At 40.2% G+C, this 25,645-nt stretch overlaps 2 protein-coding genes and 1 long non-coding RNA gene across 3 annotated transcripts; 2 read left to right on the forward strand and 1 right to left on the reverse strand.

Moving 5' to 3' along the window:
- The first annotated feature begins 2,553 nt into the window (after positions 1-2,553).
- LOC116265930 (NAC domain-containing protein 7) lies at positions 2,554-7,088 on the forward strand. Its single transcript, XM_050080953.1, has 4 exons — positions 2,554-2,796; positions 5,652-5,840; positions 5,969-6,244; positions 6,356-7,088. The coding sequence occupies exons 2-4, from the start codon at positions 5,681-5,683 to the stop codon at positions 6,961-6,963; spliced, it is 1,044 nt and encodes a 347-aa protein (XP_049936910.1). The 5' UTR covers positions 2,554-2,796; positions 5,652-5,680; the 3' UTR covers positions 6,964-7,088.
- A 7,317-nt stretch (positions 7,089-14,405) lies between these two features.
- On the reverse strand, positions 14,406-16,425 carry LOC126410642 (uncharacterized). The gene is made up of 2 exons (XR_007575081.1): positions 16,310-16,425; positions 14,406-14,745 (listed from the first exon to the last, which is right to left on the reverse strand). It is a non-coding gene; the product is annotated as an uncharacterized LOC126410642 (long non-coding RNA).
- A 4,360-nt stretch (positions 16,426-20,785) lies between these two features.
- LOC116266347 (monocopper oxidase-like protein SKU5) lies at positions 20,786-25,404 on the forward strand. Its single transcript, XM_031647517.2, has 9 exons — positions 20,786-21,368; positions 22,930-23,039; positions 23,151-23,421; positions 23,511-23,649; positions 23,765-24,131; positions 24,241-24,606; positions 24,695-24,773; positions 24,854-25,053; positions 25,135-25,404. The coding sequence occupies exons 1-9, from the start codon at positions 21,210-21,212 to the stop codon at positions 25,238-25,240; spliced, it is 1,797 nt and encodes a 598-aa protein (XP_031503377.1). The 5' UTR covers positions 20,786-21,209; the 3' UTR covers positions 25,241-25,404.
- Positions 25,405-25,645: the final 241 nt, after the last annotated feature.

Consider the following 25,645-nt stretch of genomic DNA (forward strand, 5'->3'; position numbering starts at 1 on the left):
ATTAGAGAAACGGCATTGGAAAGCTTACTCTGTGTTGCAAATGCCAAGTGGATGATGATGATGATGAGGAGGACGGGGGCTTCAACCAGACTCATATGGCTATCAGCTTGCCTTGCCTTCTAGAAGGGGACCAATCTCCATCGATCTTTTGAGTAATTGGCACAAAATCACATCATCAAAAGAGCTTCCTGTTTCAATTTCGAGAGTTCCTTTCTTAGCATGATCATAATTCATATCTAACTCGGTTGGCAGGAAGAAGAAGAAGAGTTACATAACCATAATTGGCTTTGTCCATTGTGTATGAATTTGTAGTTCTAATGATTGAGAAAACGTCAAGTCATCCAGGCCGTCGGATTTTAATTTGGAGTTGATGAGCGGTCAGTCATTGATGGATATGGATTATGGACCATCCTCGATATTTGATCTAATGGTCCATGTTTCTCTCTCTCTTTCTCTCTTGAGACCACTTTGGTGCTCAATGATTTCAACAGATAATGACTATAGAAAGTCAAAACGTTCCATGAAACATGAATGAAAATAGTTTGCGTCCTTTCTTGGTGCGCTTTATATGTAAATATGTGAATTGATGAAATGCTATGAGCAATTCGATTAATTTGGTTAATATTCATTTAAATGAAAATTCAAACAAATTATGCATTTCAAGAAGCATAGTATAGTTGGTCATCCTTAACTAATCTCAAAATAGCTCTGGATACTGGAGGTAGGCGAACTTGAACGGTAGTAAGCTCCCTCTCGCTCTCCAAAAAAAAAAAAAAAAACTTTTTTTTGAAAAAATTTCTCAAATCTCCAAAATTCCATTTAGGGTCTCAACAATAGTGGCGTTGGCACGGGATCGCGTGGAAATCTTTCGGTTCACTTCACCACCAAAGAGACGAAACAATCAAATTGCATTGAAGGGGGCTGTGATCTTTTTTTTTTTTAAAAAAAAAATATATTCTATCATTCTTATTGGCCTGGCAATCAAATCAACGGCGTGAGAAGAGAAGGAGGAAACCGATGGACGGTCCAAGAAGGTCCTCTGCAAGTTGGTTCTTGGCCTCGTGACGTACACGTGTCGCATGGGCATTGGAAATGAGAGAAGACAAAGAACCTAAACCCCACCGGACTGACGTGTCCCAAAAGCACTGGATTAAAGGAGGAGAGGTGGGGCCCGTTGGTCCACCCTCGATTATGATTGTTTCTTAGGGGTGGAGGGAGGGTGGGCCCCGCAACGAGGGCCGACAGAATCCCGGCACCCACACCGCGGGCCTAATGATCGGCCGGAAGCCCACGCCGGACCGGGAGCCGCCACGTACAGTGCAGCCGAAATGATTCCTCAGAAACCGGTGGGTCCTCTTTCTTCTCCCTCTCAGATTCATCCTGGTGTTTGGGATTTCCATTAGGAGGAAGGTCATTTTCTACGTATCATAAGGTCGGTTGGGGATCTCAGAAAGAGAGAGTGAGAGAGAAAAAGAAGTAAATATTTATGTTACATAGTGCAGATCTCTCCATTCAGAAGAATCACACAGGATCAAGAAAAAGATGAAGAAACGATAAGAGAAGATGAAAAGGGAAACCGCAGAGGTCCCCAAGGAGCTGCTGGTCCTCGTCGCTATTGCCAGTCTAGCTTAGTGTCGATTTGAAAAGGAAAAGGGCTTACTGCTCACCAACCAAAGTGGGCTCCGGCGAAAAAGCAAAAGGCTTGCTGAAACTAATATTCAAATCTGTTGAAGGTGATTAAGCACTTCAATAAACAACTCTCGTAGGTGGAGAGTAAGCAAAGTTTGCAGGAAAAGAAACAAAGAAAGAGCCGGCAGAAAGCTTGGCTTTACGCACGAATGCATTGTTTAACAAGAGGCATGTATGTTCGTGGATAGGAGGATCAGATCAATGTACTACTCTCTTCCTTTTTCAGCTTCGTCAAGAAATTAAAGAAACTAGAGGGAATTCAATCTCGAGATTGGCATATTATCTATCATTTTTTTATGAGTTAGCTGTATCTCTGCAAAATCGCATGCATGGTTGTAGTTCGCTAAAATCCATCTTATCATTTTTTTACGTCACCCCTAAATGGTAAAAGAGAAAAGAAAACAAAGAGAAAGAGGAATCCACCTTCTCTTCTGTTTTTCCAGTTCTCTTCATCTTCACTTAACCCACCTTTCGTATAAAGAAGTGAATATATATATATATATATATATATATATATATATATATATATAGATAAATACATGGTGTTTATTAATTTTTTCAGCCGCCCGCATTATCCGGAAAAGCGTGCACTTGTGAGAGAAGGTGAGGTGGCCTCCGGTCCTCCGCCACTCAACTCCTCGCTCACCCTAGGTGCTGGTGGTGGCGGTCGCCGCCAATCTCTCTCTCTATAAACCACCATCTCCTCATCCTTCACCGCCCCCGCCCAAAACTTTTGCTGCAATCCAGCAGCATCAAAAGGAATAATTAACGCGCGTGAAAGTCCCTTTCCCTATCATCAACCACCCTCCCTTTTAACACCCAATATCCCCACCACCACACCTCTCTCTCTCTCCCTCTCTGAAACAAGGTGGTTTCAAGAGTTCGAATTCCGAGGCTAACTGTCGCCTCCCTGTCCTTTTGTCTCGTTTTGTGCACCTGCGCAGCAGCAGCTGACGACAACCGAACTGCACCTTGGTTTTACTTTTGGTGGACGACAGTTTGATCCCTCTCTTCTTCTGCGTCTTCTTTCTTCCCCTCCGATTCCAGAGTTGGAGGGGGGAGAAAATAAGAGAAAACCAGAAACACTATATCAGATATATTAGATCGGTTTGTATCTTTAGTTAGCTTTCTCCTGCATCTCACTGTTTTTTCTATTTCATGTAATTGGTGGCTAACCGATTCTGTTGGTATGTATTTTCCTTGTGTGTTTTCTCTTTCCGATATAGTAATGTAGCTAATATACAGAAGTTTAGGGTTCTTTCTTTACCATGCTATATGATAGAATCGCCAACTTGCTTGTTTTTGTCTTTTCGATGGTGAAGTGGCCAAGCAGCACTATATTGCGCTGTTTAGTTTTTAGTTTATCTCTGGTTCTCTAGTGGAGTGAACAAGTTGTCGGAGAACCTACTTCCACATTCCTTTGAACAATGAAAATATACATTTCTGCTTGGTCGTCAGTCGCTCCTGTGCGATTCGATGGAGTGATGATGTTCATGGTGATTGTAGGAAACAGATCTGATGGGCCATGAACCTAGGCTTCTAATTTAGATTGTGATCTAAGAACTCAACGTCCTTTACCATGCTAAGAAGATGGAAGCGATACTAGCGTATCAAGAGTTGAACCTGCCTGGTGTCTTTTTCTTTCCTCTTTCATTTTTCTTGGCATTGCCAAGAAGTTACGAAATACACAGAAACAGATTCATGTCTGTTTCTTGTATAATAATTTCGGTAAGTGAAGTTTCAAGAAGCGCGACGCACATAAGTGTTTAGTTTCTTTGTTTCTCTTGTCATCAACTAGTTATAAACCTTAACTCTTGGATGTATTCATTTGGCAACATCTGGATGTGAACGAACAACTATGTAGATGCAAAATCAACACAGATTGTTGAAGATTCCAACCAGATCTATGTGCCCAACAGTTCAACTTAACGTGTGCAGCCGTGTAACCTTTATCGGTTGGTAGTTGCCTTGAGACAGTTCTATAACGGCTATTATAAAGGAATGGCCTTGTCAATAATTTGGTACTGCAGTAAGTTTTAATTGAATATAATTTGACGAAGATATTGATTCCACCAACTACGAAAACTCTACATGTAATTAATCAGTATTGTCATTTTTGCGATCTCATAATTCATGACTAGGAAAGTGGATTCACGTTTTCTGAATACTGGTTGTCTACGGTCAGGTCAAAGAAATCGCGACCTGACAAGGGTAGTTTATTCTCATAAAGTTTTGGCTTTCGTCATCTTAAGAAGCTTAATTTATTCCTTTCATGCAATTTTTGTATCTGTAATTCCAACAATTTGGCTACAAAAATCACCTATTTCAATTAACTGCAGCACGCTTACAGATAATGACTTCTTCAAGAATGAATTCTTTACCTTGAAGTTCCTTTGGACAAACTTGTTAAATTTTTCAGACAAGATGGTTTATATTTGAATGCCATTTCTTGCTATTTGGGGTTTTGCATGCTGGGATTTGAATGAAATATGTCGTATATAAGCATCATGGGCGAGGGGTAAAGCTAAGATTTTTTCATGAGGAGGGCTGAATTATAGTTTCAAAATTTTAACAGATGTTGAAATATAATTTTTGAAATTTCTATATGGGATAAATAATTTTTTTTTAAATTTACATATAAATACTTTTTTTTTTTTTGAGGTGGAGCCGACCCCTTGGCTTCGCTTCTGATCATGGTATTTGAGCTAGTAATGGATGGTCTGGATGCCTGCTAAATGATTCGTATTGATGAATAACACATATTGACTTGCATTCTTCATATTTTCACGTAATTGGAGTAAAAGTCTTTACACTTTCCTATGAAGGAAGCAATTAAAAGCTTATATGGTTGACCAGAAAATATAATTGTGTTTTTCATACTCAAGAAGGGCTTAGTGATAAGACGTAGTTTGTTCAGTTTTTGTTTAAATACAAGTATGGCCAGCTTCATTTTCATGAAATTAAAAAAAAAAAAACGGCATAGAAATACCTAAGCTAAAAACATTTTGAGGTTTTGAAAAAAGATACCAAGTGGCATGTGAAATCACTGCTGACGCCTTACTATATATTACTACGTACATTCCTAGTGAATTTCAATGGCTAAATTCACAGGAGATCTGCCACTAATGCAGGTAATGATCCCATCTTTAAATCACTGTTAGGTCCGTTAGCAACCGTTGGTAATTAGCTTTAGAAATCATTGAATAGATTAGTTCTTCGGAATGTTGTATTTGTAATCTCAGTAGATCAGGGAGACCTGCATGCTATCAGAGTGTGCCCCGCAAAATGGAGAAACGCTTGCAACATGCATCAGTTAAAATTTGGGATGTGAATTACCTTAGTTGATGAGCATAATGTCCCCCAAAACTTCAATTCTTCCACCCACTAAACCTTCGTGTAAGATCAAAGCAAGATATTACTGAGTTCCAGTATAATCCTCTCGTTCTCTTTGCATTCCCTTTAGCAGAGGATAGTTAAATATCATATTTATAATACTTACCGAAGATAACCAATAAGGCAGAAGTTACAAGATCAACTGAACTTGGATATATTTGCTGATAAGAGAATGACATAAGAGAATTTCAAAATTAAGATCGCCTTTCTGTCCATAACACAATCGTGGGGTATGAAGAGGATGAAATTAACTCTTTGAGAAACTGTTAAATGTGCATTAGTTATACCTCTTTCTCTCTGTCTCCAGGCTTGGTGCATTTTCTTTATAGCATGTAGTTGTAAATGGCTATGCACGAAGATATGTCGGTAAATACTTGCATTAATAAGAACATGGTCTCACTATGTCAGAAGCTTGTTAAGTTGATACGTACTATGCACCATTACCGACGCAATTTGATACTGAACAAGTATTTTTGAACCGTGTAACCATAGATATGCGCTTTACTTATTTCTTTGATTAAGGATCGGACTAGTTGCCTAGCTAATATAAAACTGTGTCTGTATTGCAGGTGTTAGTAGTTTCCTTGGTTGTAAGAGGATGGACACTTTATTGCATGTTCCCCCAGGTTTTCGCTTCCACCCAACGGACGAAGAACTTGTGGATTATTATCTTCGGAGAAAAGTTGCTTCAAAAACGATAGACTTTGATGTCGTCAAGGACGTTGATCTATACAAGATTGAACCATGGGATCTTCAAGGTATTTAACAAACATTAAAATATTTTGAAAAAGAATTAAAGAAAGTAACGATTAAAACAGGAGTTAGCTCAATTCTAAATGCATCTTAGAATAACTTGTTCTAGCTTTTGTTGGTACAACTTGAACAGAGAAATGTAGAATTGGGACTGAGGAGCAAAGTGAGTGGTACTTTTTTAGCCACAAAGACAAGAAGTATCCCACTGGAACACGTACAAACAGGGCTACAACTGCTGGATTTTGGAAGGCAACTGGAAGGGACAAGGCAATATACTCCAAGCATAACTTGATTGGGATGAGGAAGACCCTAGTTTTTTATATGGGCAGAGCCCCAAATGGGCAGAAATCTGACTGGATCATGCATGAGTATCGACTTGAGACAAATGAACTTGGTCCTCCACAGGCAAGTTGTCCATAGAACCATGCTCTTGAAACTACATATATCCCAGCCAATTTGCTCATTTAATCAAGTGCTTTTACTGAGTAATCCAAAGGCGTTTCTTTTCATTTGCAGGAAGAAGGATGGGTGGTTTGTAGGGTGTTCAAGAAAAGAACCACCACGGTGAAAAGGGCAAGTGACCTTGAGTCACCATGTTGGTATGATGACCAAGTTTCCTTTATCCATGAAATTGGCTCAAGCCCCAGAAGGATACTCCAACAGGAGATTCTATATCAACCCCCTTTTCCTTGCAAGCAAGAGTTGGACAATCACTACAGTTTACCTCAAGAACCTTTTTTGCAGCTTCCCCAGCTACAGAGCCCTACATTGCCTCATTCAGGAAGTTCTAACACAAGTGGTCTTGGCTTTGGTTTTGATATCAACCAGAGGGCTAGTCCTCAAATGGTTTCTTATGAGCACCAGCAACAATCTCATATGAGCTTACTTTATGACAACGGTGCAAACCAAGCTGTTGACCAAGTGACAGATTGGAGAGTGCTTGATAAATTTGTGGCTTCTCAGCTCAGCCAAGAAGATGCTTCCGAAGGAACCAACTTCACTGATGCAGCTGGTTTTCATCTCCCTGACATGAATCTGCTCCAGCAGGCAAACGACCCAGAGGCCCAAGAGTGCCCCCTGCCTGGTACCTCAAGCTGCCAAGTGGAACTGTGGAAACAGCAAATGTAGTACGGATGGCAGGAAAGAAGTTGGCTACTTCCAGCAGATTGTTCCTGGTGCTTCATTACAAGTCATGTACATAACAGTACCAAATTAAGCAAGTAAACAGAAGAAAAAGAATCATCAAGTAACTGTTACTTCACATGTAACACCAATCGTCTCAAAAGATTACTTGGGTGTAAGCAATTACTCGTAATAAAATAATTGTTGACGTTTCTATTATGAAATGCTTGCTGTTGAAGCTGTGGCTTAATGCTAATTCCTGTTCTTGTTTTTCATATTGCTTTTGGTGGCACTTTTACGTATTTTCATGTATGACAAGAAATGGGCCATGTTTTCTTGCCTTTTTCTTTCTTCTTTGTTCTGGGGAGGACTCTAGGAAATTTAGATTGAAAAGACAAAACATGATAAGTATCGATAGACAGGGTCTCACGTTTGTTGGTGAGGGGAAGGCCAGTAGCAACAGAAACTGCATGAAGAATTGTCCCGCATTTGGAGCTTGCACCCAAAGGAGAATTCATGCTGAAAGACAAGAAAAAGGAGAAAAACTTCGATCATATAACACTAAGGAAATATGATCGTCATCACTTTACTGATCATCCTAATGCCCTAGCTTGCTGATCATCATGTTGCTCAGCTTTATACTGCTTGATGCCGTCTCCCAGCAGGACTACTGTGAGATGTAGATCAGGTCTATTCACAGAGACGACATGGTAAGCAACAGTGTTTGGTGCGTGCTGGGTCCAGCATGAAGTAGAAGAAGCGCTCGGTGTCAAGGCCTCATTGTTTGGAAATATGATCATGAGGCATGGAGGCCGCCATATCAACATGCTAGAGAGAGACAGACAGGCAGAGACGAATATTTCTGAAAGATAACAAATTGTACAGGAACAGCGCGTGGACTAACAGAAAAAGTGGCGACTTCTCTCTGGAAAGCTCTCAGTTGCCTCAAAGACAAATTGAACGACTCTCTCTCTCTCTCTCTCTCTCTCTCTCTCTCTCTCTCTCTCATTTGTTGTTTGCCCCCTCTTGTGAGGACCATTGCTGAAGCAACTCAAAGCTGGTGGTGTTATACACGCGCCCTTTAAAAGCGAAGGATACGAAAGAGAAAGAGAGGGAGGGGAAGAAGATTAGGACTAAGGCCAAATTAAGAATTCACGAATCTGACACAGGAAAGCTGGGGGAATTATGATGTGCTTCTCAGCATGCACTACCTTTTTCTCCTCCACTAATAAACTGAACGAATAAAATAATGGTTACCCGCATGCTCGTGTTCTTGCGTTGGAAACTGTGACACTTATCTTATAATACTGTATGGGCCTGAATTCTTGAACAGACTCTCTTTCCCTCTCTTCCTAGTAAAAAGTCATAAGTCTATGTGTAAGTGTGTGTGCAAAAGAATAATGCATGAAGGGTTACGGAGACTTGCTTAACAGTGATCACAAGAAATTACCAGCATTGGTGGCAGGGGCAGAGCAATAATTTTTTTTATATACGAGATCGAATTATAGTTTCAAAATATGAACAAGAGTCAAAAAATAACTTTTTTAAAATATTTATATAGGACAAATAATTTTTTTTTAATTTACATGTACATTAAATTTTTTTAGGGGGAGCCAAGGCCTCTCCACCTCCCTTGTCTCTGCCCCTGATTAGTGGTGATCTCTACATGAAAAAATTGTTCCCTATTGTGTTATGAGATCATGAAACATGCACAATTCATTATTGCCTATGGTGGCTGAGCTCTAGCATTTGACTGCATGCCACCAAAACAACAAAACCATCATATGAAGAGAGACAAGACCACTGCCGTAATTTTTATAGAATGCTTCCTAACTCTTTCTCGAGGTCGTATTAAGGAGCAACGTGCAAGGAGACAGCAAAGCAGCTCACACTTAAAAAGCTTGAGGTTCACATTTCATGGTCACTATCATGCTCCGATGTATTATTTCTCACCTTGGAAGTTTTATGTGGTAGACAGTTTAATTTCATAAGTAGACCTTAAAAAAATTTTTTTTTTGATGTTTTTGGGATAGAGAAAACCATCAACAATTGGATCCGAGGTTGAACAACTTGGAAAGATTGGATCATGGTTTCAAATTTCATTGTGACCTCTTCCAACACCCAACTAAGTGAGATGGATCTAGGATACTTGTGATCAGGATCATGGCACTGAATCCCATAGCAATATCCTACAGAATGCTTTCTTTACATGTGAAAAACAAAACAAAAAAAATTCAAGATTTGGATTAATTTATATTGAAACGAGATCCAAAGCGAGGAAAATAATCAAACCATTTTCTGCCGTATACTTGGCTCAAAATTGATTTGGGCGACTGGTATAGCTAGCTGCTCCAACTAAAAAAAACTACTGATGAGAATTCCAATTAGCAAAGGGTTTTATCATGTAACAAACTACTGATAAACTTTGTTTATCTTATATAAAAATTTTGGGGTGCCAGGTAGGGGGCACTCTTGGTCATTTGCCTGCTGTAGCAGATTCATGTCAGGGAGGTGAAATCCTGCTGCATTAGTGAAGCTGGTTCCTTTAGAAGCATCTTCTTGGCTGAGCTGAGAAGCCACAAATTTATCAATCACTCTCCAATCTGTCACTAGGTAAACAGCTTGGTTTGCACTGTCGTCATAGAGTAAGCTCATATGAGATTGTTGCTGGTGCTCATGAGAAACCATTTGAGGACTAGCCCCTGGTTGATATCAAAACCAAAGCCAAGACCACTTGTGTTAGAACTTCCTGAATGAGGCAATGTAGGGCTCTGTAGCTGGGGAAGCTGCAAAAAAGGTTCTTGAGGTAAACTGTAGTGATTGTCCAACTCTTGCTTGCAAGGAAAAGAGGGTTGATGTAGAATCTCCTGTTGAAGTATCTTTCTGGGGCTTGAGCCAATTTCATGGATAAAGGAAACTTGGTCATCATACCAACATGGTGACTCAAGGTCACTTGCCCTTTTCAGTGTGGTGGTCCTTTTCTTGAACACCCTACACACCACCCATATTATTTATTGCAAACAAGATGATAGTGTTTTTTACGTGGTAGTTTGATATTTGTTGAATTTAAAGCTCCTGTGTAACAGTTTGATAATGCAAAAGGATAATGCATGAACCAGTTACTTTTGAAAATGGAGACATGCTTAACAGTGATCACAAGAAATTACCAGCATTACTGGCAGGGGCAGAACAATGATTTTTTTACGAGAGGCTGAATTATAGTTTCAAAATTCCAACGGAGTCAAAATATAATTTTTTTTCAAAATATTTATAAAAGATAATTTTTTTTTAATTTATATGTACATTAAATTTTTTTAGGGGGGGTGGGGGGGGGGGGGGGGGGGGGGTGGGCAAGGCCACTCCGCGTCCCTTGGCTATACCCCTGATTAGTGGTGATCTCTATCTGAAAAAATTGTTGCCTATGGTGTTATGCAGATCACTGAACATGCTCAATTCATTGTTGCCTATGGTGGCTGAGCTCTGGCATTTGACTGAATGCCACCAAAACAACAAAGCCATCATGTGAAGAGAGACCAAGACCATTGTTGTAGTCTCTATGAATGCTTCCTAACTTTTTCTCGAAGTCGTACTAAGGAGCGTAGTGCAACGAGACAGCTAAGCAGCTCACAGTGAGCTATAAATGGTGGCGATGTATTATTTTTCTGAGTTAGTAAATGATGGTAAACACGATACCCGAGTTGAAAGATGTACAGTAGGTTACCCTGATGTAAGAGAGGCACACACGCGGAGAGAGGCCTACAAACTGCACGCATTGGGATGAGTACATTTTATTCACCGTTTCTATTTTGAGTGCGTTTAGTATAAATAAACCATCATATTTATAAAATGTGCATTTGTTAAATATCTGAATTTTTTGCGCGACCCAGATTGAAAAGCGAAGTAGTTCCAACCAGGGACTACATAGAAGCTTTAATGCGTAAATAGCCACAAAATAATTTGGAAGAGACTACTATATTTCTATTTAGTATAACTTCAAACATATTTATGATCGGGTATATAAATATAAATGTTATATATATATATATATATATATAGAAATTTAATCTCCATTCTTTGCAGAGGTGAAGACATGGCTATAATCTGGAGAGGCCAATATTTGGCTTGAATTGAATATATATAACTACAATTATATTTGTAACCAAGTATTACTATAGATAACCGAAAACTGAATCTCCATTTTTTGCATGCAAGTAAATTCATACAAATGATTGGATTTTATACCAAACTTGGATCTAGCTAATTTCTCGATTCGCTACCAGTAACCATCGCCCCTGCCTTCCTTAACATCATTCCTTTCTTCTCTTCCATTTTTTTGATATTTTTATTTATGCGTTTGACCTTTTACTCTTAGGATTTCTTTTTTCAAACCTTTTTACACTACATTTTTAGGGAACAAAAATGCCACTTTGGGCTTCTCTTTGTTTTCCGTGGGTCCATGGATTTCCTCTCCTTTCATTCTTTTTTACACTTTTTCCTCATACAATTATTGTTATTATTAGTTATCAGTTTTTGCTGCTGCAATTTATAATTTATTTAATATATATATAAAATTTTGAAGAAATTATATTTCAACCTTATTAAAAATTTGAAACTATAATTCGGATTCCTTTGATTTGATATAAGTGGAGGTCTTGGGTGATGGATTTACTGCTGGTTTTTGCGGTGGCTGCATTTTCAGTTAGGTAAACATCGACATACCTTTATTTAAGTGGTACAGAACGTTGTAAAAATTCTGGTCTTTTGGATTAAAGAACTGATTATTGAGACATTACTACTTGTGATTCATTGTAATGGATTTTTTGATAGTAACTTTTGTTGCGGGTACTCATCGGTAATGCAGATAATAAACGATGGCAGGCTTCTCTGACGGCAGTATTAGCTACTGTAATTGTGAGCTCTTGAATGAGCGCTCAGGCTGATCTGAATAAATATGAGGCTGACGTTCGTGGTGAATGTGGCATAGGATCAGCTGCTCAATTTGGTTCCGCTGACTCAAGTTCAGGAATTTTTCTAAGAGAAACCTTTCAAGCAAAGTTTATAGCCCGCTTTTGTGCCCTTAAGTCACCCTTAAATGGTAAAAGGGAGAAGAGAAAGATCATTTCTTCTCCCTTTTTCCATTTAGGGGTGACGTATTATCTGGAAAAGCATGCAGTTCATGCTTTTCCACAGGAACTGTCATGGAGCAGTTCCCGTCAAAAGTAGTTTTGGAGGATGAGGAGACGGTGCATTTGGCTACTGTTCAATTCTGATCTTGTGGAACGCGTGCATGCACATTGTGACAATTGGTGGTTGAATTATTGCCAACTTTGAGGAGTAAAGGTGCCATTTCTAATGTGTAAGCAAAAAGGTTTTTGACTTGCAAGCTTCATTCCCACTTGCTTCAGCAACAACATCGTGGTTTCTGTCCCCAAACGTGTTGTGTTGTGTTGTGTTGTCCACTCAGGATGCCACTTAATGAGACGGAAACGCTCGGAAATCAGAAGCTTTTCTTTTTGTCTAAGCAAGTGATTTCTTTTTTAGGACAAGGTCTTCGAGTTATTTAAAAAAAGAAAAGAAAACTGGACTAAACGAGAGAGAAAGAGATTGCTCATTCTGAGGAGAAGAACACTTTTATTAATGATGGAGGTTCCTGTTGTCGTATGGCATGCTATGGTGGATGATGATCTTCACGTGTGAGAAGGAAGGGCCTGCAGACGGTAACCGTAGAGGTTGTGGGAATTAGCAAGAGAAGGATGAATCAGGTTGGTAAACAAGCACGCCATTGTTCCTTCTTCTTCACCTTCTCGTGCGAGTGTATTATATCGAGACAGAGAAGGGGATGTGGAAAGGGAGACGGATGTTTTCACAAGCACCGTAAAAGAGATGAAGTAGGAGACGCGTAAGAGGAAGGAAAGCCATAACTTCAAGGAGGGACCTACCAGATGGGGCACGCCGTACTTAACGGAGAGGATGCTCGCCTCTGAGTCTCCTGCTTGGATATTTGTGTTCAGTCTCTGAAACGCCAAGGATGGGACACGACGATTCTGGCTTTAAGTAAACAGTGGTGCAGGCCACTCAGGATCTTCGTTTCTGTTGGTGTGCGGCGGAATGAACAGGCTTCATTTACCGATTTGGCTCTTTCATGTTTCACTGCTTTTCACATCAATGATCAAACCCAAAGTTCCGCTTTGAAGCTTTCTCAAGGATGGTTGATGGTGGAGATCGTCATCGCCTACACGCAGCTGATGGTGGAGACATTTGCCTGGGCCAATCCAGACACCTGTCATTGCGAAGTAGTGTGCACCCGCATCTTCATAATCAAGCTGAACATATCGAAGAACAAACTCAAATTGGAGTTGCCAATCTTCACGGAACGGTCCGGAGATGGGTTGCTGGGGAAGAAACAGTCAGGGCCTGGCACATTTAACAGCGATGTCAATGAATCATATATAGCTAACTATTTGGGTGTTGCTTAGTTTGTATCAAGTGGCTGAACTTTTCATGTAGTCGCATTTGAACATCTGGTATCCATCGCAAGCAAGCACTACTTCATAAACTGACCACCTCAGATTCCTAATTGGACACAAATTTCCTAGCGAAATCCAATTACTTGAACCAAAATATTGGCATCTCCATCACCGCTTGGCCATCGAGTTTCTTGTATTTACCATGGGATGCACTAGGGATAAACAGTTCAAGGGCTTTTATTGATTTTCCTAAATCATATGCATAAGAATATGGACTGAGAATGAAAATTTGCTTTTTAATAGGACATATAGCAAGATTGAATACATGGATTCTTTTCGCAGGGAGACTCGTTATGTGGACGAAGAGAATCATTTCATCATCTTATTGTTGTAAGGCCTAAACTGAATTCGGCTCCACCTTTCACCAAATTTGATTTAGTCGGATCTTACCCCGTCAGAATTGATTTCAAACATTATTTTTTCTAAACTAATTTCAAATCCCACCAAATGTAAGACTCAACATTCATGCGTAATCAGGTCTGTTATCAGATCTCAGACGAATGTCGGACTCAGATCTAAATGCAGTTACAGACTGCATATTGAATCCAAATCCAGATAGCATTCAGACTTCCTATTATTTATACCAAACGCACACAAAATAGAAACGGTGAATAAAATGTACTGATCCCAATGCGTGCAGTTTCTACGACTCTCTCCGCGTGTGTGCCTCTCTCTCATGTGCATTTGTTAAACCATCGACAAAACTAAGAGTATTTGATTCTGGTTACTTAGAAAATTAAAATGTGCCAGCTGCATGTTACCAGATGGCCAAAGCCTTAACCATCGTCACTAAAAAAGCTATAAAGTATTACTATACTATAAGCTCTCACTAATACCCTTGTTTCAACATTATTTTAACAATGATTTTTAATTTTTTTAATCATCCGGTTATATTTCAATTGCCCTTTTTGGCAACAGAGGAGACAAAAGATCTCTTCCTTTTTCTTCTTTTAACGGCGAGAAGATACTATCAAATGGCACGAGTTCAGGATAAAGAGATACAGCACTGAGACCAAAATACATTCAAGAATCATAGAACAAATGGGCACAGCATTTCCCCGACATGCACAGTCCTGCTTCACTTATCCTGCAAACCAGTTTATCATGAACACATTACGACACCATGTTGTTACGACCAGTACTGCAAAATGTCCTATGTCTTAACAAGGTAGCCCACAAGAATGCCTAATATACCAACTAATACCACGAACAAAAATGAGAAGCCTTGATGACCACCACTGTGTTCCTTCCTCAGCAACTCCTACTCAATCAACGTAAAACAGTAGTCAGAATCAAAGTAAGAAGCAAATATGCTTTCAAATTTATAGACATGCTTGAACTGCCATCCCTAATTACAATTTAATCTTTTGCAAGCAAACATGATATTTTGAAGAGCATAAATTTGCAGACTCAGCTGCACTATATGACAAAAGGAGCAGTCCCGGAATTTTAAGTTATGCAGCCAAAGCACAAAAACATTGTTTCAGATCAAAGGAGAACCCCTGAAAGTATGTAATCCCCAAAGTAAAGAATATAGGAACCATGGTATATTGGGGCACTGCAGTTCAAAGTCGGTTAAAGTGATAGAGGAACGACGGAGGATCTTATAGCTTCTAGCCTTCTACAGAAGCATACTCAGACTAATGGAAGATCTTACAGTATTTATTTCCCGAATAATGGAAAACACAAATAAGTCAATCATATTGGTCAACAAATAATGGTCTCAAAGATGTGCATTTTGACATGAGAGTTTTTGTATTTATAGAAAAACATTAGAAAAAATCTTTTTTTTTTATTTGGGATAAAGAAAACAGCTAACAATCGGATCCAAAGGAGAACAGCTTGGAAAGATTGGATCATGGTTTCAAATTTCACTGTGACCTCTTCCAAAGGCCTAACTTAGTGAGATGGATCTAGGATACTTGTGACCTGATATCATGAATGAAACCCGAACGCTGGTCCAAGATTCAGATGTAACAAGCTGCAGCTCGAGCGAAAGGTTCAGATCCGCCACTTTACTCCTTTCGCCATGGAACTCCTCACCTGTGATGAGGTCCGGACTCGGATCAATGCAACATGCGGACCCCATTCAGGCTGTTGGTCCGGCGACAAATACAGTTGGGCGGTGAGAAAAAGGCAAAAAGCTGTCCCATGAGGTCACATGCGTTCCGCCATCATCATGCTTCCACGCACCCACCTTTATCCGATATGCCTATCCTATTGGTTACTTGGCCCAATAAATCTTGGGACTGTACCAGTTTTTTTTTTTTCTCAAAAAAAGTTTTTTTCTTTTTTTTTTTTTGCCCTTTCCAATCGTTGTAAATAGGTTCTAATTATTTTTAAGACTGTTTTAATTAACAGGTCGGCCTGAGAAGGACATTTTTTAAATGTTTCTTGAAAGTTCACTTACTGAAATTATTATACAAGAAACAGACATGAATCTGTTTCTGTGTATTCCGTAACTTCTTGGCAATGCCAAGAAAAAGAAAAGAGAAAAGAGAAGGACACCAGGCAGTTTCAATTCTTGATACGCTAGCACCGGTTCCATCTTCTTAGCATGGTAAAAAGGGCGTTGAGTTTCTAGATCACAATCTAAATTAGAAGCCTATATTCATGGCTCATCCCATCAGATCTGTTTCCTACAATCACCATGAACGTCATCACTCCATCGAATCAGATAAACTAAAAATCACCATCGCAAAGACAAAAACAAGCAAGTTGGCAATTCTACCATATGGCATGCTAAAGAAAGAACCCCAAACTTCTGTATATTATTAGCTACATTCCTATATCGGAAAGAGAAAACGCAGACGGAAAATACATACCAACAGAATGAGACGAGAGAATCGGTTCGCCACCAATTCCATGAAATAGAAAAACCAGTGAGATGCAGGAGAAAGCTAACTAAAGATACAAACAGATCTAATATATCTGATATAGAGTGTTTCTGGTTTTCTCTTATTTTCTCCCCACCTCCAACTCTGGAGTCGGAGGGGAAGAAAGAAGACGCAGCAGAAGAGAGGGATCAAACTGTCGTCCTCCAAAAGTAAAGCCAAGGTGCAGTTCGCTTGTCGTCAGCTGCTGCTGAGCAGGTGCACAAAACGAGACAAATGGACAGGGAGGCGACAGGTCGGCCTGGGTCCGGCCCCGTCCGGCTCGTTAACATTTAAAAAATTTTCTTTTTTAATTTTTAATTTAATAATATATATTTTATTATTAAAAAATACATTTGATCTTAAAAAATATTTTATAATTTAAAAGAATATTTTTTATTTATAAATGAGCCAGAACGAGTCAAAGCCCAAATTTCAAGCTGGTTGGGCCGATTGGACCAAGTTTTATGAAACCGAGTCGGTCCGAGCGAATGCCCACCCCTACCCATAGTACCGGCCGGGAAATCGTTAGTGCATCTTCACACCATAGGTGGACACGATTCCCAAAGCTCAATAACTTTAGAAATAAATGAGATTTATGTGTTTTTTCAATTTGGTTCTATTTATGATCCATTTTGTTGTCTGGATTAATGCAGTCAGTTTGCAGTCCTAATCATGCATTAATTCTGAACCTATCAAGACCACATCTGGGTTGTTGGCATAACCCAAAAAAGTCCGTCTTCAATTAAGGATTTTGGCATCCGTGATTACGGCAAAATAATATGCTTCTCTTTGAATATTGCACTTACATTCTTTTATATATGTGGATTGCATCTGCCTTTACTTCCCACAGTTGCCACTACCTGCTGTTCTTCCTCAAAACAAAAGAGTTTAGGTGTCCTTCATTTGGACATATTGAAGTCTCATCATCCTACCTTACCTTATCTTTAGAAGTTATGAAAATATTTACTAGCATCTGGACTTCTGGACTTTTTGGTGAAAGCCAATGACACCAGCACAGTAGCTTCATTACTACTTTACTCACAGACATTAATGAATGATTCTTGATGAGTCAGTATTTGGCCTTTCAAAGTGAGCAGAGGTAACTCCACCGCCCCAAAGGAGGCCAAAAAGCAAATTGTTTCCCTCAAAGTCCAAGGCTATGTCGAGGCTAAAACAAAATCGGAATACCATTAACCTGGTATGTTACACTCTATTCCATTAGTCTATATGCCTACTTGAATCGAGCTAGTGATGCAGAGTCTCACTAGAATTGTAACAACCCAACCCATTTTTGAGCTCGGGCTTCTGGTTCGGTGAATCCCAACCTGCCTAGCAATTTCAACTTCAATTTCAAAAAGACTAGGAACTAGGACAATCATCTCATTAATCACTACTTTTATAAGTCATTGAAGATCTCTCACAATATTCAATACAGGACTAAATTTCTAAGATGTTACAATAATACATCCAATCAGTTATGATAAGCCCCTCGAGATTAGGAGTGAACAACGAGTCGAGTAACTTCAAACTCGGCTCGTTAAAGCTCGGCTCGAACTCGAGTTCGAGCCAGCTTTTTCACTCGATGAGTCGAGCTCGACTTGATGGTTCAGCTCGTTTATTTAACGAGTCAAGCTCGAGTTCGTTTAACGAAGCTCGCTTAACTTGGCTCGTTAGCTCGAGTTGAGTAATTCTTCCGTCGATGCGTCGGCAACGTCACTTTACCTTTCTTTTCTATCTTTCTTCATCGGCTTTCTCTTCATTCTTCGTTCTCATGAACCCCCATCGTCATCACTTTCTCATTCTTTGCATCTCTCTTCACCGGCTTTCACCCCGCTTTCAACCCCCCCCTCCCCCCCCCCCCCCCCCCCCACCGGCGACCGATTCTTCAATGCTAAGGTACATCCTTCTACTCTCGGCCTCTCTTATCCCTCTACTCTCCCATTCTATCTTCCCCTCTTTAATCTCTCTCTCTCTCTCTCTCTCTCGTTTTGCCCAAGCCTCTCCCTCTAATCTCCCCTTCTCTCTCTCCCTCCCTCTCTCTCGTTTTCCCTTCCTTCCTCTCTGATCTCACTCTCTCGTTTTGCTTTTTGCCAAAGGGAGGCATCAAAATTAAACTAACTTTTGAATAAGAAGAAACAACCAGAGAGAATGGACTGTGTTGCTGCCTCACTATCTGTAATCTGGCGGTTGGACTTGTTTCATTTATTTCTGTGTCATGGTAATCTCTCTGTAAAACACGCGACTCCTAAAGGCCTTTTTGTCTTGGTTCTTCTAGCTGCATTATCAGCCACTCATCTCTTCCCTTCCTTCATATAACATCTGAACTGTAAAGTGTCCCGATCAGGTTGGAGCTGCATGGCCCACTCTATCTACCTTGCATAAATTATGATATTTCTTTAGATTATAATTGGATTCGCTAGATTGGCAGGTCAAACTGCATGCACGAGAAAAGGCCAAAATGAACCCATCTATGATCAACCTCCATTTACCATGAGGTTTTGTCCTTTATGTTTTTTGAGGAAAGATCCGGATTACTCGGGAAGACAGACTAGATGTGACCTCAGAGCAGATCCAATGTTTATTCAGAATTGAACCAGTGTACCATTTAGGTGAATAAATCTCGATCCTTCTCATTCGGTAAGGAATATTCCACCAGTTTACTTGCAAAACTTCAGATCTTAACCTTTTCAGGTTTGGATTTTGTTCTAACAATCCAAGTCTAAATTTCTGAACAGTCTGAATGTGGTAGACGTTAGATTCAAACTGAACCCATATCATTTGCATCCCCATAAATCACTCAGTGAGCTAATGATCTTGAGAAGAAGTCGTCAAGTGGTATCCCACATCAAAAGTGTGATAAATAAAGCAGCTGGATTGAGACTTGATCCAATGGCAATCATTTGGACCGACAATTCTAAGTAGATCAGGCGGTGGAAATTAAGTTTCAAATCAAATATGAAAGCAAAACTGTTTTCTTAGGCCACCAAAATATCTCTCAAAGAAGGAGAGAGAAAAAGTGGAAATAAATAAGCTACCATTTGCCTTTTTTTTAAGGGTATGGTATTTGATTGGTTCTAACCAGTTTGAACTCAGCTCCTGATGAAGCTCAACTCGTTTATTAAGTATTATTCCCTGTAAAATCTGAGTCAGGCTTCAAGTGTCGGAGGCGCGGCCTCTTTCACACGCAGGGTTGTTCAGATCTGAGACAGCTAAATCCCTTGGAAAAGTTGACCCAACAACGCCACTTATCTCTGCAACCCAATTCATCCGCCGCTCAATCTAATGGAAGGATGCAAAGCATAGTGACAGACGGCCAAGTTGCAACGGTGATCCGTCTGGGATCAACAGTTGGACTCGAAATTAATGCAGGATTTACCCGACCGTTGATAGTTGTTTCAATCCCCATGTTGCAGGGAGACAGGAGGCTTCACCTTCCACATGAAATCAATGGCTCAATGCACTTCTCCCAAATTTTATAATGCCATTTTTTTAATCCTCCACGTACTGACCATGTGAAGATAGAGGAGGAGAGACGCCATAAAATAGTCATCAACCAACGTCTAAGGACTACTAAATTAAAGAAAAAGGAAATGTGAACTCAATAATTTCCCCAACAATTGTTCCAGAGCCCCAGAGTCAATTGTGACATTTTTTCCTCAACTAATTCTTCATAAACACAGCTGGTTTTGCCGGTGGGCGTAAATTTTAAAATCAAAGAAATAGCAACCAGAAAAACAGTTCTTTCTTCAAGAAATGTGCAAAAGATATTCACAGGGTATCATCGGTTAATTTCCCCAACAATTGTTCCAGAGCCCCAGAGTCAATTGTAACGTTTTTTCCTCAACTAATTCTTCATAAACACAGCTGGTTTTGCAGGTGGGCGTAAACTTTAAAATCAAAGAAATAGCAACCAGAAAAACAGTTCTTTCTTCAAGAAATGTGCAAAAGATATTCACAGGGTATCATCGGTTCCGGAGGCTTTAAGATTGCGAGGATCAGAAAGAAAGATGGTAGCTAGGGGGAGGGAAACCCCCCAGAGAAAAGAGTGCCATCGATCAAAACTCACCAACTTCAAACATTTTAAAATTCGAAACTCTTACGAACAGAGCTTTTCTTTTTCTTTCTCAATCAACGAGAACCCGACCACCTTTTAATATAGAATCTCTACGATACTTATGAGAGGTGGGCACAGGCGGAGCAGCTGCATAATTCAAAAAACAAAGCCAACCAACGGCTCTTTCGTCAGGGAAAGACAAAAAACGCAAGTGGCAGCGGCCAGAGGGAGAGAGAGAGTGTGTGTGGTAGAGAGAGAATGGGAGGGAACGGGGCCCAGATGAGGTGGTGAGCATGTGCGTCCTCTGAGAACAGAAAGGGAGGAAGAGAAAATGGAACGTTGGGAGAAGGAAGAAAGACTGCAGGGCAGGGGAGAAGAAGGAGGGTAGGGGTGTGTGCTTGTGGGGGCAGAAGAGCGCGCCGAAATTAGTGCAATGGACTGGCAATTGGTTGGCAAAAAGCCGACCTCATCTTACGCTCTCATCGCCTAAATCGCCGCATATGACTGACAGCTATGAACACCAACACCTGGTGGCCCCCACAACCACCTTCCTTCTTTTCCCTTCCCTTCTTCTTTCCTGGATCCTCTCCCCCACCACTGCTTTTCTTTCCTTCTCTGCTCTGTGTTTAGGTCAAGGAAACATAACTACACAGCCCTCTCTGTCTTCCTCATTGTGGCGGACATTGTTGCATGATAATGTAGTGAAGTGGGTTTGTGATCCTCTGCGTAGTGGCGTTGCCCCCCCAAGATCAGTGGTGCTTTCAAAAGTGGCAGTTTTTACTTGGATTTGAGAAGATGGTAGTGACTGTTTTTAGGCATTTGTGGGTGTTCCCTCTCCTGTTGGCTCAGCTGCTGCTGCTGCTGGCTGGTGTTTGCCAGGCCGAAGACCCGTTTGTTTTCTATGACTGGGTAGTCTCTTACACTACCGCGTCACCTCTTGGTGTCAAACAACAGGTTAGCTCTCTCTCTCTCTCTCTCTCTCTCTCTCTCTCTCTCTCTCTCTCCAGGGTTTGCTCATGTAATGTGCTTGGATGTTACTTATCAGATGATGGTAACTCACGAAATGCAGGGAGGTTTGATGGGTAGTGAATAGTGATCAGAACAGGAAGTTTCTGTGCGTTCAGTAGGTTCACTTTTATGTGGTTCCTTACTTACTTGTGTCGAGTCAAGCGTTGGAGATATTTTTGATAAGTGTTTTATGCCTACATTGCTCTTTGTACTAACCACTTGGCTTCAGTAAGCTCATCTTCAGAAGACTCTGAACGTTCACAATTTACACAGGGTTCATGATTTTTTTTTTCCCTCTAATGTGAGAGATACACTGCTTTGCTTGGGGTCCTTTTTTGTCTTGAGATTTTTTTATCCTCTGTTTCGGGCTCTCTTTATAGTCTGCCGCAAAATGTTTTCCAGCTTTTGAAAGGTCTATAGTGAAGCTTCTTTACCTTGTAGTACCTGATATGGTACTCCGGCTTTTCATCCACTTGCAGAGATTTTGTTAGGTTATCACCGTAGACGGTGTGCCGGTGCTAACAGAGGATGTGAAAGGTGTCTAATTGAAGACCCCGGATTAAGTTCCAACCTTGCCTGTTGTCTGAGCTTCCTCGTGGACACACCTTCAATTCAACTAGGTTGAAGCTTTCGAGGATCTCGAATGCATCCGTTTATTAAGAAAGTTGGGAAATCGTGTGGCATACCTAAGTGAAATACCTCTGGATTGCTGGCTTATCTGTACAGGAGTTCATTTCAACCTTATTAGATAGAAAGATTTACTGGCTTCGGGAATAGGTCGTTTGTTTAGAACATCCTTTTATAAAGTTCTTGTGATCGTAAGTGGTTGTTTTGCTCTTCATGGTTCTCATGGGAATGAAAACTAAGCCGTATTTCCCCATTCGTTATTGAAATTAATGTATTGTCAGTGGACGCTGAAATCAGGTTATTCTGTTACACAGTACAGTTTACTGTTGGATCTTCTCTTGTTCCAGTGTGATGTTTAGGCTTAAATGGAAAAAAATAGGATGAGTCTGTTAAGTATGGCAAACCAGTGCTATTGTTAAGCAACATTTCGCTTTGGCTTGTTTACCTTTCTTTTTAAATTTTGATTGGTCGGTATTATACAATAGATTAACTATCAACTTTTTTTGGTCTTCATGGTATTACCTTTTTAGGATTGTACAGAATGCGTGAAACATGCTTATGAGAATCACTTAGGTGTCTTCCACTTCTATTGAGCACAGCTGTAAGAGACTCCAAGTTGCTTTCATTGGTTGATCGAAGGAAACAGGCTGAGCAGTTGACTTGTCCCTATTATTACTATTATCTTCATCCTAAAACAAGTCAATGTACTATGGTCTCTTTGCTGGATCCCAACTTGTTTTGCACCGACATCCTTGCAAGCACCTGTGTGTGCACATCTTCACTTGCACTTAGACTTGCACATGTATAAGCGCTTACACTTCTTCTTAGATGTGAATTATGTGCTGCTTTGATTTCACGAGGATTAGTAAATGGATTACAGGTGATTGCAATTAATGGACAGTTTCCTGGCCCTCTTGTCAATGTGACTACAAACAACAACGTTGTAATCAATGTCCAGAATAACTTGGACGAGCCTTTGCTCATGACTTGGTAAGTTTTCTCTGAAGATCAACTTCATTTTGGGTCACATTTTTCAATTACATGTTGATTCAGGCATTGAACTAATAGTTCTCATTCTTGCATCTACTTGTATTTGTATAGGCCTGGGGTACAACAACGAAGAAATTCGTGGAATGATGGTGTCTTGGGCACAAACTGTCCAATTCCCCCATCTTGGAATTGGACTTATCAATTCCAGGTTAAGGATCAAATAGGAAGCTTTTTCTACTTTCCTAGTACAAACTTTCAGAGAGCTGCTGGTGGATATGGAGGTTTTGCCATTAACAATAGAGTGTTTATCCCTCTGCCTTTTGGCACGCCTGAGGGTGACATAGATATTTTCATAGCTGACTGGTATAACAAAAACCATACGGTAAGAGACTAGCCACTGAAGTGAAGATCTCTCAAAATTTTTTGCTTGAATCCTGAGTTTGTTGTCAATGTCTTTCTTGTGATTCTAAGGACCTGAGAAAAATCCTTGATGATGGAAAAGAGCTGGGAATGCCAGATGGGGTGTTAATCAATGGGAAAGGACCTTACCGTTACAATGATACTCTTGTTCCTGATGGCATTGACTATGAGACTGTTAAGGTTCATCCAGGTAATGACTTCAAAAGTTTAACTTCATGGTAGTGTTCAGCCTCTGACAGACATCCACACCCTTGACGTTTAATATTTCCTTTATGGATGGCATCTGCCTTTGGTTGATTTCACAGGCAAAACTTATCGTATTCGAGTTCATCATGTTGGCATATCAACTAGCCTAAACTTCAGAATCCAGAACCACAACTTGAACCTTGCGGAGGTGGAAGGATCATACACTACTCAACAAAACTATACAAGCTTAGACATCCATGTAGGCCAGTCTTATACATTTTTGGTGTCCATGGATCAAAATGCCAGCACTGATTACTATATTGTAGCAAGTGCTCGGTTTGTAAACACGACAATCTGGCAAAGGGTAACTGGCGTTGCAATTTTGCAATACTCCAACTCCAAAGGTCCTGCAAAGGGTCCTTTACCAAGCTCCCCTGATGACTTTTATGACAAATACTTCTCAATGAACCAAGCAAGATCAATCAGGTATGCTTACAAGCGCAATGCTTACTAGTGGTGCTCTGTTCTTGGCTCCCCATGGTTATTTTTGTGTTGTGCCTCTCTCTCATATCGGATGTCCTCATGTGATGGATAGGTGGAATGTTTCAGCTAGTGGTGCTCGTCCAAATCCTCAGGGCTCATTTAGATATGGCTCAATCAATGTTACCCAAAAGTATCTTGTGCAAAATAAACCGCCATCACTTGTACATGGAAAGCTCCGTACTGCCCTCAATGGCATCTCATATGTTAATCCAGCAACTCCTTTGAGGCTAGCTGACCAGTACAAGCTAAAAGGAATATACACTCTTGACTTCCCAACAAAGCCAAAGGATGGGCCACCCGTTATGGCAACATCTGTCATCGATGGTACTTTCAGGGGATTCATGGAAATTGTATTGCAAAACAATGTTACATCAGTTCAAAGTTACCATTTGGATGGATATGCCTTCTTCGTGGTTGGGTAATATTTTTTTTCATCTCCTCTTTGAAATGCTAATCGTTGTTAAACATACCATATAGTAAATCCATGAATGTAAATCATGCTGCAGTATGGATTACGGAGAGTGGACGGAGAATAGCAGAGGAACTTATAACAAATGGGATGGGGTCGCACGCTCCACTATACAGGTAGCTAGTTCTTATGAAATGAATCAATTCATCTACCATGCGTGTCGTTTTAGCAGTTTGTTAACGTTGTACTGTGTCAGGTCTTTCCTGGAGCATGGACTGCAATTTTGATTTCACTGGATAATGTGGGCTTTTGGAACCTTCGATCAGAAAATTTGGACTCGTGGTATCGTGGCCAGGAAGTGTACATAAGGGTCGTGAACCCAGAAATTACTAACAAAACTGAGCTTCCAATGCCTTCTAATGTTCTCTATTGTGGTGCTCTGGCTCATCTACAAAAGTACGTTCATGAAATTGGACAAACTTGCATGCATGTTTTGGATCTTTAGACTTACATTACCTATTCTTTTTGTCTGTTTAGGCCACAAAAGCACAAATCAGCGGCAACTGCCCTTATTGCTGGACGTGGCGGTGCGCTGTTGTCTTCTCTTCTGGTTATTGTCAGCTACATTTTTCTCCTTGTGTAAACAAAGAACATCAGAGGAGTGTTTGATTGTTATTTTTTTGCCTTTATTTTTTCTTTCTTTTTCTGATTCTGATTGTTGGGTAGGGGTGAGCAAGGGTGTGGGAGGAATGTGAATTTTGTCCGACTCTGATTGTGTGTTTATATGATCTTAACGTGTTTCTTCTACTCTCTGAACCTTTTCTTTCTTTCCATTAGTATTTTTAGTAGTTGCCACAAAGCAGTTTTAGTTCTTGTTTCCGTGGTATCATGCTTTTGCAGGCTTTGATCATTAGGATGCAGGTGCTCATTTTGCAACTTGTGATGCTCTTTTGTTGTTGATGACGACTTAATCTTTTGGTTGTAATTGCTGCTCATGGCAGTTTCATCTGACTCATGCTCTTTTGACGGTTGTGCTTCTGCTGCTGCT

This window comes from Nymphaea colorata, chromosome 12, assembly GCF_008831285.2.
Source record: "Nymphaea colorata isolate Beijing-Zhang1983 chromosome 12, ASM883128v2, whole genome shotgun sequence".
Classification (NCBI taxonomy): domain Eukaryota; kingdom Viridiplantae; phylum Streptophyta; class Magnoliopsida; order Nymphaeales; family Nymphaeaceae; genus Nymphaea; species Nymphaea colorata.